Here is an 11,973-nt window from a genome sequence, read left to right as displayed (position 1 = left end):
TGATATTTTTATAATAATAAAAAAAAGTAAATGTTTAAAAAAGAAAACAGCAAACAGGAATCACTTAATGTAAGAAGATTCATATGAGAAAGTTAAAAAAGTATGAGAATTTTGTCTTTTTTTTTCTCTGGTTGAGATGGTGATAAAACCTACAAGACATTAACAAAACATCATGGTCAGGCTCCTGAATACTTAACAGAACTCGTTCACTTTTATTTGCCAACCTGTTCACAGGGATCCAACCCACTTAAACACATGATGGCTGGGCTTTTAAGGCCTCAGAATCAAACCTCTGGGACAAGCTGCCCATGTTGCTGCATTGTTCTGACTCAGTCAAGTTTTTAAAAAAACAGTCAAAAAAACAAACATTTTCAGACAGGCTTATGGACAACCATATTCACCTTGTCAACTTACTGTAAATGACTTACGCTTTATTTTTCCATTAATTGAACATGGTCATTGCTTGTTTAAAAACGTCTATGTGACCCCCTTTATCTCTCCTTAACCCTGTGAGTGATTACTAAGGAAGGTTTTATACTTTGTTTCTGCTTTTTGTGTTGTACTTTGCTGATGTAAAGCACGTTGTGACCTTTGTCTGTGAAAACTGCTATATAAATAAAGTTTACTCAACTTGATCTAATAACATTAAATCAAACCAAAAAGAAATCCAGCAGGTTTTTTGTTTAATGATTCTGATTATGTGTTGGTCTTGTGTTTGGTTTTGTGTACTTAACCAACTAAAATCCCAATGAAACCCTTTTAAATTTCATATATGTAATGACAACTCCCACACAACTTCTAGCTTGCACAAAGTCATTTATTTTCTGCGTTTTGATACAACACCTTCATCAGGCAAACAGTGGTATGGAGGTATGTAATACAGAAACAGCACTGAGCCCATAAAAGATGCTTTTGTAAAATCTCCCTGTAAGTTATTTGGTTAAGTATTATTTATTATGACATGTGCTGCTGACCTCCTGGCCAGGTCAGCCTTGTAAAAGAGATCTCGATCTCAATGGGTCTTTATCTGGTTAAATAAAGGTTAAATAATAAAAGTTTAAAGGCTGAAGCACAAACATCTGAATTCTAAGAGAACAGAATAAATCCAGGGAAAATATAAAAAATGCAGCAAGGTGGGGAGTATAGTGTGTTTACAGGCTCAGCCATGACTTTGACATGAGTGAATTAACAGCTGCAGGAAAGCTCAATACACAGCAAGCAAAAATAGAGAGAGACAAAACAGCAATACATGAACAGAGAACAAATTCTGGTAGTCACTGATAGATTGAACATTATTGTGCACATGGGATTGCTGTGTGAATGTGTTCAACTGTGACAGAATAAAAAAGAAAACTACCAAAATAACATGAATATTCTAATGAAATATATCAGAGAAAATCATCAAAGTTTATGAGGACAAAAAGTAGCTTCAGTTTTAAAACCGATGAAGAGCTAATGCTGTTTTATAGGGACACAGAAAACAAAGGATCATCACTTCCAATGACACTGAATGGATAAACAGCCACAGATGGAAACAGATATCATTAAGACAATTATAACATGTGCATAAAAATATATCAGGGAACTGCATCAGTCAATAACTGCATGATTCTACCAGTTACTATGCATTCTCTAGATTCATCAACAAGAGCATATGATTTAAAGTTCAACATTGCATTCAGAAGAACAGTCTGAACACGGTAAGCTAGGAGTTAGTATTCGTTAAAGCAGTTACTCTTTCAGTCATGAATGTGCAGATAATCATATATGAGACAAACATTTATAAAATTAACTAGTGTTGTGCAAGCCACAGAGCTGGTATTTCAATGCACTGAAAAACAACTCATCCCTGAGACCATAAATAAGAGGGCTCAGGCATCTTGAAGCAAGATAGAAAAGAATGTAGTTAGAAAACCTAAGATGAATGAACAACATGAAATCAATCTGAAGGACAGCAGCCTCTATGAATGGACACCACAGCTGGATGAGACAGAGCAGCAGCTGGAAAGCATGAAGGACTACAGTTTTTAATCCTTTCCATGTTGACTTTTTATTCTCTCCTGATGCAGCTTTGGCTGCTTTCATGATTTTAGCATAAGTGAATACAATGACAATGCACATAAGCAAAAAATAGAACTGCTTTATAGCAGATCGAATATACTCCTGCCATTTGTACAAAATAAAAACCCTTGCCCTGCAGTCCACTGCTTTTTTATAAAAGCTGAGAGGCACTGATAAACAGAAGATGGCGAGATCAACAATAACGGGAATAGAGCTGAGGCCGTGAATGATGAGGATGCAGTGCAGTGAGCAGCGTGTGGAGCACAGCTCTCCATGACGCAGGGGCATGCAGATGGCTACATAACGCTCTATGGTCATTGCTGTCAGCGTAAACGGCGTGATTAAAGTGTATACAGTGGCCAAAATAAATATGATAAGACACAGCCATACAGGCACGGTGAAATGAAATCTGGTCCAGATGGCAAGTATACCCGTCAGAAGCAAAACTGCACAATCAGACAGCAATGTAACAGCAAATAAGATGTAGCGCAAAGATGTGTAGAAGACCTCCTTCATAAAAAAGGTTGAGAGCAGCATAAAGTTGATGCCAAGGAAAACTATCACCAAAACCTGAACTAAAATAATTTTGAAACTAAGCCCTTCCATGAGGGATACGCTACCAACATGAGAATTATTGTAAGCCATGTTCAGTTCAGGTTTAAAATATTGTTGATAATTTTTACCCACTTTTCAAAAACAATAAGGTCAAAGAGGTTCAAATTCAAGAAAATCACCAATGCAAATTGGACAATTTGCATTTACCTACATTAAAACAGCCCCCAGCATTCACACCAGACATATACAGTACATGAACAAGTTAAATGGCATTAGATTCTCATGTTACAAACCAACGCTGCAGGAACATGACATACTGCCTCTGTGATTCAAAGATGAATGAAAGTAAGGAGTGTGTATGAAGACTTAATAAGACACAGCCTCAGCTCCAGGGGAATAGCACATGGAAGTCGTCATCGACAGTAACTGCTAGCACACTAGGCTGCACTAACAACCACAAATTAGGTCCTGTTCATAATGCAAATGAGTTTCTCAAAGAAAAACAAACATAAGTACACTCTAAATGTAAAGGCAAGGCTGCAGTAAATTAAGTAAATGACGCCCCCAGACTACAACCCTCCAAAGAATCTATTGGTGTCTGAATGTGATTGCATTATTATTGAGCGGCTGAATCTTTTCCTCCACTTTCCACTTTTTGTGGAGGTCAGTCCTTGATGAGTCAAAAGTTATTTTTTCTTTGTATTTGTAGTACAAACAATCCCACAAATTGTCATAATTTGACATATCACTACATCTGATAAAGGTGAGGCACAAACTACAAGATGAAGAGGATGATTTTAGGCCGATACCCCCCTTCTGACTAAAGTCAGCAAAGGCTGGATTATCTGATATATCTTTATTATCTTGCTAGAATTTCCTTTGGAATTTGTACAACCATACGTTATTACTAAAACTATACAATAACAAAAAACAGAGCATAACAGGCAAAAATGACAACAGAATGACACTGATAAAGTCAGAGGTAGAATAAAGGAGGAGCTGGGGTGGAGGAGAGAAAAAAGTAGCTTGCAGAGGGAGTAGCAAAGGCTACTACAGGCTTTGGATATGGCAGCATGAGTATGATTTGCCAATAGCATGCCTAGACTGCATCAGCGGACAAGAACTTTCATTGGATCAGCTGATCTCAATTATATGGCAGTGCTTGATTCCATGGCTTGCCTGAACAAACACTATATGCTCGATTTACTGTAACATGTAAGAGGCTATTTTGTAAAGATATGGTTGTGGTGTGCCTTGAAATTTTGGCTTGATCTTAGGTGTGCCTTGGGCAACGAAAGATTGAAAACCACTGGTGTAGGGTGTGTTAGGAGGGACTTACCCTCCCCAGTCTGCCCAGAGGCTGCCCAGATTTGAAACTGGAAATATTAAACATGTTCAGTATTTATGATCAGAAATCCTGCTGTGAGAGGCAACACCAAGGACAGCCAAGTGCATACTCTTTGTATCGCCATGTGGAATGGACAACAGCTGGTCAGGAAACAAGCTGACTGATGGAGGAAGCAGAACAAACACAGCCATAGTAGTAGCCATGATGGTGCCAGAAATGGACCAATTTGTTAATTTATGACAACATGAGTGTATACTTGTGTCCTTTAGAACATATCATAACCAAACTGACAGGAGTTGAGATGGACTAATGATTTTGCTATTGCATCGATTGTACAACACAGCTAACAGCTAGCCGAATTTAGCTTGTTAACTTTACAGTAGCAATTGACTATGCACGATTTTGACTGTATAGTCAAAACTCTGGTTGTCATTGAATGAATCTGTAATTATGTAATGAGTGGTGCTGTTCATCTTGCTGCACACACGTTGAGGAAGTTGAAGACTGAGACCAGAAAAGTGAGTATTCATTTTGTGTGGAGTTACTGTGAAATGTCGTTTTGGGCCTGGAATCAGGGGCAGACTTTGACTTAGTCATCTTGTGGTTGAATCTGATAGAGTCGGTGGTTTGATCTCAAGCTTCTACAGACTTTGTATTGAGGGGTCCTTGGCTTTGATGTACTTCAATGAGATTACTTAGTACTGATGGGCACGCAGCCCTCGCCATCAGTGAATGAATGAGCGACTTCAACATGAAGAGGAAAAGGGCTTTGAGTGGTCAGAAGATTAAAGTGCCAAAAAAGCCCACTTATCATTTAGCTAGTAGCTGAACAGGGTTCTGTGTTTATAAGATTAAAGAAGATATATAATGAATTAATACATGAAAAGAGACTTTAAACATGTTTCAGAAATGGTTAAATTACCTTTTCAGACTTTTTTTTATTTAATTTGACTGATTGCCATTGTTGTCATCTTGGAGGATAGAGTTCTTGCTGACAGGGTGAGAAAAAAGTATTCTTGGGGTGCTGTCTTCTTGGGAAGCCCACTTCATGGCCTGTCTCTGACATTCAGCGTTATATGGAACTTGGCCTTCAGTTTGGAGATGGTGCTAGGTTTCACTCCAAACAATGCCAGACAACTCCAAACAACTTGGTTTTGCAGAACACCAGCTTGAAGTTGCCCAACCGACGGGCTCTATCAAGATCAGTCAAACGTGGCATACCAATTCTTGAAGCAGACATCTACTGACCACTGTAGCAGGGCTCATGCTCACAGGTGCTGCCAATCAGTCACCTGATTGGCAGCACCTGGGGGTACCAGAAGCTCAAAACAAGAGTCAATAGCAACAGCAAAATAAGCTGTTTGGCATTTGCAGAGAAGATTTGGCACATTTTTCATGGGCGCAACCTACATACTCAGCTCTGCTGCTCATCCTACAAATGCATGATCCTTACAAATGTGGCATCATTTAAAAGGGTAATAAACAGGCTTTCCAGCATTGTAAGATTTATTACCAATAAGCATTGTTACAACAAAGAAATAATGTACCAAACACAAATTGCCTTACTTTTTGTTTTTATTTCCAACAACTTCTTCAAAATAAGGTCTGTGGTTTTTATGTTGTTTGAGTGCTTTTATTGTGAACATCAACATCAGGAAACATGGTGTCATCAGTGGGCAGCTTGATACATCTCTGCAGGAGAGAACAAAACTTAAAAATAACAAAATTTGAACACAGAGACTTATTTAAACATATTTTTGTGATCTTATGCTCAGACGTATGCCATTGAAGGCTTTTTATAGGGAAAAGGGGCTAGCAGAACCTAAATAAGCATTTATTTAGGTTCTTCCTTTGGATTTATAAAACCATGATATAATAGCATTACAGTCTAGGGCAAAAATACCATGCTATAGATTTTAGACCATACTGTCCAGCCTAGTATTACTGAATGACATCTGGGGGGCCTGTCTACTGGACCTTCCATGGGCTCCTCTATTTCTCTGTGGGCAGGCCATGTTTTGTTGTGGTCAGGCCTCATATGCAGCTGGCAGGGATGTCCTCTTAAAGCACAATATTCTTTTAGGGTGTTTTCTGGATGTTTGAGTCACCATTTTATGATATTTATTCAAATATTGCTAACCCTGTACTTCTTTTAGTGCCACCTTTCACTGAAATAATACTGGGTCTTAAGAATATCCTTACTGTGTAAATAAAAGTTGCAGTCTTCTGACTATTATTTCTTTCTGAAAGTTTGTTTAGAATTCAAAGTTATGTTGTTTCATGGCCCACTCTGAGCTCTCACATAGAAACAGCAGCTAACAGAGGGGAATCATGAGGGAATATGAACATGTTGGTGTCCTGCAGTCATGGCTGGTTTCCTCCACGTGGATTTAGAATCAAAACAGAGCAGCGATACTAATGAGCTGATCATCACGACTCTCCTATGGCATAAACTCCTGTGAAACTCATTAAAGGTGACGGCTAATGGCTTCATCAATTATTTAAACTCTTACTGCTAATCTTGTCTCTCACCAGAGATGGATGACCCAACAGTAAGAAAAAAGTAAGTTGGAAAAAGATTGAGTTGTCTTGAACTTGATGTAAACATTCAATGTTTTTTGTTTATTCATGTATACCATAAAATCTAGCTGAATTTAAATGCTACATTTCATGGATGATTGCAACCAACACGTGAACAGCACACTAAAAAGTTTCATCATTCACCCTCACAATCTCTGAATTTGTATTTTGCAAACACTTTAAATCAGATTTTAAAAAATCATGTTAAAGCCAAGCAGGCTTTGTTGTGTTTTGCACTGAGGAGGGGCTTCCATCAGGCCGATCCCCCATACAGCCCAGATACGTGGAGGGCTGCGGTGATGGCTGTCATTCTGGAACTTTGTCCCATCTCCACTGTCAGGTTCCTGGTCAGCTCTCTTAATAAAAAGCCCCTCACCCCCGATTGCTCAGTTTAGCTGGGCTCTTGGAAGAGTCCTGTTTGTGCCAAACTTCTTCCAGTTCAGAATTATGGAGGCCACTGTGCTCTTGGGAACTTTCAGAGCAACTGATTTTTTTTGTAGTAGATCTGTGCCATGCAAAAATCCTATCTCTGAGCAGTTCCTTAGACCTCATGGCTTGGTTTTTGTTCTGATATTCATTGTCAGCTGTGAGGCCTTCTATAGAGATGTGGGCCTTTCCAAATCATGTCCAATCAATTTAATTTACCACAGGTGACTCCAGTCAAGGTTTAGAAACACCTCTCTATGAAAATAGTGAAAAAAAACATTGATTCACACTGTAGATTTCATTTTGAAACTTTTTATTCAACAAAAATCCATACAATAAAGAACACTGTGATACAATGTTGGATAAGCCCACAGCCCATAATCATTTATTCAGAAGCTCAGAAAGCAGCTGTCATTTACTTTTAAAATAAATAGTCTTAAATAATAAATTAGGCTTTTTTCATAATTATAATATCTCTTTTTTAAAATACTGTTGCTACAAACACAACTTAAGGGCTCAAAAAGAAATGAGAACAAAAAGTTAAATAAATGGTTGACAGGTCACAGCTTTCAAAGTTGAAACATGCGCTCGTGTTTGCATGATTTCCTGGTTACTCCGTCTATCTCAGTCCTCTCTCAGATAGGCCTCATGCACCTCGTGCTCTTCATTATCCCATCTAAAAGCTGCGTATTCTGCCATCCTCTGGATCTCCTCGACCTTTGTCTCAGCCAGCTTCTTGTCAGCATCAACAGACAGTTTACGAGCCTCCTCCACCTGCGACTGGGCCACCTGAATGTTTGTCCTCACTGTCATAGATGCGTGTTCAGCTCCTGGAAACATATGGAAACATACATTTTGTTCAAACCGCTGATAAAGCTGAAAAACTATCAAGAGCTCAGTCCACTGAATCAGTTTTCTTTTAAGTAACAGGATAAAATATGATCTGATCACCTTCTAGCAGATAATACAACTTTAATCTCTCTGTGAGCACATTATTATTACGAGAGGCATTACTCACCTGAATTGTGTGCTGCCTCAGCTGCCATTTTGCACAAGTTGACAGCATTGATCCAGGTTGACTCAAGGCGTTTGCAGTCCTCCAGCCTGTCACTAGCCTGTCAAAACAAAACATGGATCAGTCTCATATAAACAACTTCTTTTCAGATTAAAAAAAAAAGCATAAATCAACACAGTGCTATTGTACTTTTTTTGTCTTTAACCGACAGCAATAACATACCTCTGCACGCTGGACATTGATCACCTCCAGGAGTGAATCCTCCTCTGCTGGGGTCAGTTTTCCCAGCGTGGCCAAGTAGCGTCTTTGGAAAGCAATGCGAGTGAGTACAGCCTGCAAACAAAGACAGGGCAGACAGTCAGGGACAGTGCCAGTTATTTCTGAAAAAATAAACTCACAGAAGCTTTAATTCAGCAGACTCAATGCCCATAACATAACATCCAGCCTACCTTTGAATAGGCAGTGAGGGCATCGATGAGAGCCAAGGAGGACTGTGAGAGGAAAGTATTTGAACCATCTGTTGCCACTGAGGCCGCTCTTCTGATCAGGGAGTCGTGAGAGAGGTTCTCCACATGCTGCATACAAGGGGAGAAATTCAACAATTTAACATCTTTATTTGAAAAACTAAAAGAGTTGTTCTTTTTGTAGATATAGCTGTAGGAATATGACCAACCTGTGAGAAGGGGAGAGAGTTGAGCCCACTGGCAACGCTTGAAGATGTATAGCCCTTGGTTGCAGTATTTGTCTGTTCGCCCATCTTTTGCACTTCAGGTGTTGTGCTGCTGAATTGTCCACTCTCAGAAATGCTGCAGAAAATAAGATGCAGGAAATGGATTAGTCTGTCAGCTCAATAACAGCTCTCTTAAAGTTAAAGCCTAGGATTTGAAGTTACCAAACATCCTAAAAAATTAAGAACATTTTTAGAAGAATAACCTACCTTATGAAGCGGACACAGGTGGCTCCCCTCCTGAGCATGCTCTTGTTTGTCCGCAGAAATGAAAAGTCTGCCTGGTTTCTCAGAAGTCCTCCAGCAGCGCTGCTGGCACACATTGAACATTGTCGAATGGCTTGCATTTTGCAGATTTTGCTGCACTCAGACTGAGTCTATGCGCTATGTGAGAAAAAGTTGCTGACAGTCGTTTTCTTCTTTTTGCAGTTTGAACTACAATCAGGTCCTTTCACAGTTTAACAGCCTTTGTAAAAGTAGCAGAATACTGTTTTTGCTGCTTGTGATCTTGCGGTCTGCTCAATGATGGTCAACTGAAATCCCTGTTGGTATTTATAAGGCCCAGAAACCGTGTCATTACGTAAAGGCATTGATCTGTTGACTCGGCCTGCAAATGTGCGTATTTGGCTTTATCAGAGAGAGGCCAGAAGGACAGACCTTACGTCTAGATCCCTCTCTCCCTCGCTTGCTCAGATGGGTATGTGCGTATGTGAGTGTATTTGCATGGAAAACGGGGTTAGTATTAGTTAAGGACGTTATAGATCTTTAAGAAAAATTTGAAATTTCCTTTACATATCACTATAAAAATTAACTATTTAGATTTTAAAAAATGTTAGAAACATCTAAAATTAATCCCCAAAAAGTTATCTTGAAGTTATCTTTTGCTTTTTTTATATAGCACAAAACTGGCTGTAGGAATATTTTCATCAACACGAAAAGCAAAACAGCTGCATACTGCATACTGTTAACATACAAGTTAACATTAGATGAGATACAAACCACATGTTCTAAAAGATGAAGATCAGCCAGAAATTATAGACAAAATCCTTAACACTAACAGAGTGAGCACACATAATCAATATTTCCTCTATAAATCCTTACAATAATGACCAGCATCATGAAAGCCTCCAACACAGCATTAAGTTACATCTTAGACAGTAATGAACCATTCTATGCACTTATCAATTTATTATTTTTTTCTTTCCACTTCACTTGTTTTTTCTGGAAATATTGGCATTATGGATGTACCATGAGATATGTACTCCATGTACGATGGCTGAGATCGGCTAGGCTGATCTGATCAACCTGCCAATCGCCAATCAAATAAAAAATGTTAATTTCAGCCTCAATACACGCGATCAGGATCAGCTCACTCCTGATTGGCATATCAGATATCGTCAAAAATCCAATACTGTGCAACCCTGCCATTATTGTGTATAAGCAGCTGGCCACTGCTGTACCTCCTGCCAATGGCTAGCTACTTCCACACTGAAATAATCCTTTACTGCGAGTATGCCAGCTATGAGGATGAATAGCATCACATTGCATGAAGGGGTTTGGCTTTTTTTAAGAATTAGCAGAGCCATGCCTTGATACTACTTTTTAAATCGTTTTATTATTGGGATTTCTATGCCTTTATTATAGAGGACAGCAGTGGATAAAGTCAGAAACATAGATGAGAAAGTGGGGAATGACATGGGAAAGGAGCCATAGGTTGGACAAAAACCCTGGCTGCCTGCTTGGTGGACTGTTGCCTCAATAATACAGGGTGTGTCCCCTAAGTGCTCGGCCATTGGCACCCCTTTGGCAGTATTTTGATCTAGAAATATGGAGAAGTTGTATATGGGCTGTTTCAGATTAAACTGGCTCTAATAAAACCAGAGCAGTATTTAAGAAGCATATGTGGACGTTTACCTCCAAGGAGAACCGAAGGCTGTTGGTTATAGCACTTTTCACACTTAGCAAACCAATTTGACATTTTTTACCAGCAGAGACTGCAACCTTGCATTTAACAATGTGAAATAAACTGTGCTTGATATGAAATTTTTTGAGTGTTTTCTTAACCTAAGAGCAGTTGGCTAGTCTGGATTTAAATTTGCTTTTAATCAGCAGTGAAACTAGTTGATAGGAACAAACCTAGTGTAAGGGATCTTCCACTGTTCAACATGCTCCATGTTTTAAATAAGAACTCAGTTTTCCAGAATGATAACCTCCTTTCAGAGCTTCCAATTTAAAAATGTATAAAAAAAAAAAACTGAAAGGGGGCACGCAGATGGCCCAGTGGTTTGGGATTCTACCCATGTACGCTGGCGGCCCGGGTTTGGATCAGGCCTGTGGCCCTTTGCTGCATGTCTCTCCCTGTTTCCAAGTCTATCCACTATCCTCCTCTAGCTACTAAAGGCACAAAAAGACCCAAAAATAAATCTTAAAAAAATACATAAATAAATAAAAACTGAATAAAGCATTTTCCCTGATATATCAACATCTATCAGGCACTAACTGACTGTCAAACATCATACTAGAAAGTTTTCTAGGCATTTGTCTATTTGCCAACCTGTGCAAGACATAGAACAATAATACTCTATATCATATCATGATCCTGAATGGTACACAGGTATGACCTTTTTAAAGAATGGTATTATACAAACATGGCACTGCCACATTTCTTGGTATTAAATATGTGTCCTCTTCAAAACATATTCGTCTGACCTTTTTTCATTGTTTAACTTCAAACATCTTTTCTCTTTTAGTCAATCTTTTTCCTATTATTAGTTCTCTATTACAGCCGCTAAAAAGTGTTTTGCAATGGCATTCATTCAGCTTTATAGCCTCTATAAAACTAGTTTGCTAAGGTGACATTTGGTAGGTTAAGTCACAGAAAGTTTGTTCTAGCCACTGTGTTTGTTCTGATCCACCACAGTCCTGATTACTGACGTAGAAGTTACGTAAAGGGGAGGCGAGCCCCTCCGTAGCTGCTCTCAGCAGAGTCAACTTGCTTGCCAAACACATGAAACTTTCAGGACTCTGGAGCTTCATGTTAATGATCAGCCAGCATCAGCTTGTTAATGACCAAGCAGGGGATATGAGACGTGAGCTCTGGAGATTTTAAACAGTACCTCAGTGTACTGCTTGACATGCAAGTCATTTCAACTACAGAAATAACCCTGTTGGTTTCATCATAGTCTGCAAAACAATGCTGACGCAAAGTTTAGTTGCAGATTTCAGTAGTATGAGTGAAAAGGTTTAACACTGTAACACTAT

General features: G+C 39.0%; 2 protein-coding genes across 2 annotated transcripts; both read right to left on the bottom strand.

The window, feature by feature from the left end:
* Positions 1 to 1,788: 1,788 nt before the first annotated feature.
* LOC121516918 (odorant receptor 131-2-like) lies at positions 1,789 to 2,706 on the bottom strand. The gene has a single exon (XM_041798347.1). The coding sequence runs from the start codon at positions 2,704 to 2,706 to the stop codon at positions 1,789 to 1,791; it is 918 nt and encodes a 305-aa protein (XP_041654281.1).
* Positions 2,707 to 7,266: 4,560 nt separating this feature from the next.
* On the bottom strand, positions 7,267 to 9,224 carry LOC121524510 (diablo homolog, mitochondrial-like). The gene is made up of 6 exons (XM_041809936.1): positions 8,923 to 9,224; positions 8,659 to 8,791; positions 8,435 to 8,560; positions 8,208 to 8,318; positions 7,989 to 8,085; positions 7,267 to 7,800 (listed from the first exon to the last, which is right to left on the bottom strand). The coding sequence occupies exons 1-6, from the start codon at positions 9,057 to 9,059 to the stop codon at positions 7,595 to 7,597; spliced, it is 810 nt and encodes a 269-aa protein (XP_041665870.1). The 5' UTR covers positions 9,060 to 9,224; the 3' UTR covers positions 7,267 to 7,594.
* Between the last annotated feature and the right edge of the window lie 2,749 nt (positions 9,225 to 11,973).

Source organism: Cheilinus undulatus, linkage group 2 (genome assembly GCF_018320785.1).
Source record: "Cheilinus undulatus linkage group 2, ASM1832078v1, whole genome shotgun sequence".
Classification (NCBI taxonomy): Eukaryota; Metazoa; Chordata; class Actinopteri; order Labriformes; family Labridae; genus Cheilinus; species Cheilinus undulatus.
The sequence above is the reverse complement of the archived record's forward strand: the minus strand, read 5'-3'. Positions and strand labels throughout refer to the sequence as shown.

Coding starts and splice junctions, on each gene's coding strand:
- LOC121516918 (XM_041798347.1), bottom strand. CDS start 2,706: ATGGCTTACAATAATTCTCATGTTGGTAGCGTATCCCTCATGGAAGGG.
- LOC121524510 (XM_041809936.1), bottom strand. CDS start 9,059: ATGCAAGCCATTCGACAATGTTCAATGTGTGCCAGCAGCGCTGCTGGA. Junction 8,792..8,922: donor ACCTGTGTCCGCTTCATAAG/GTAGGTTATTCT, acceptor TATTTTCTGCAG/CATTTCTGAGAGTGGACAAT. Junction 8,561..8,658: donor ACTCTCTCCCCTTCTCACAG/GTTGGTCATATT, acceptor CCTTGTATGCAG/CATGTGGAGAACCTCTCTCA.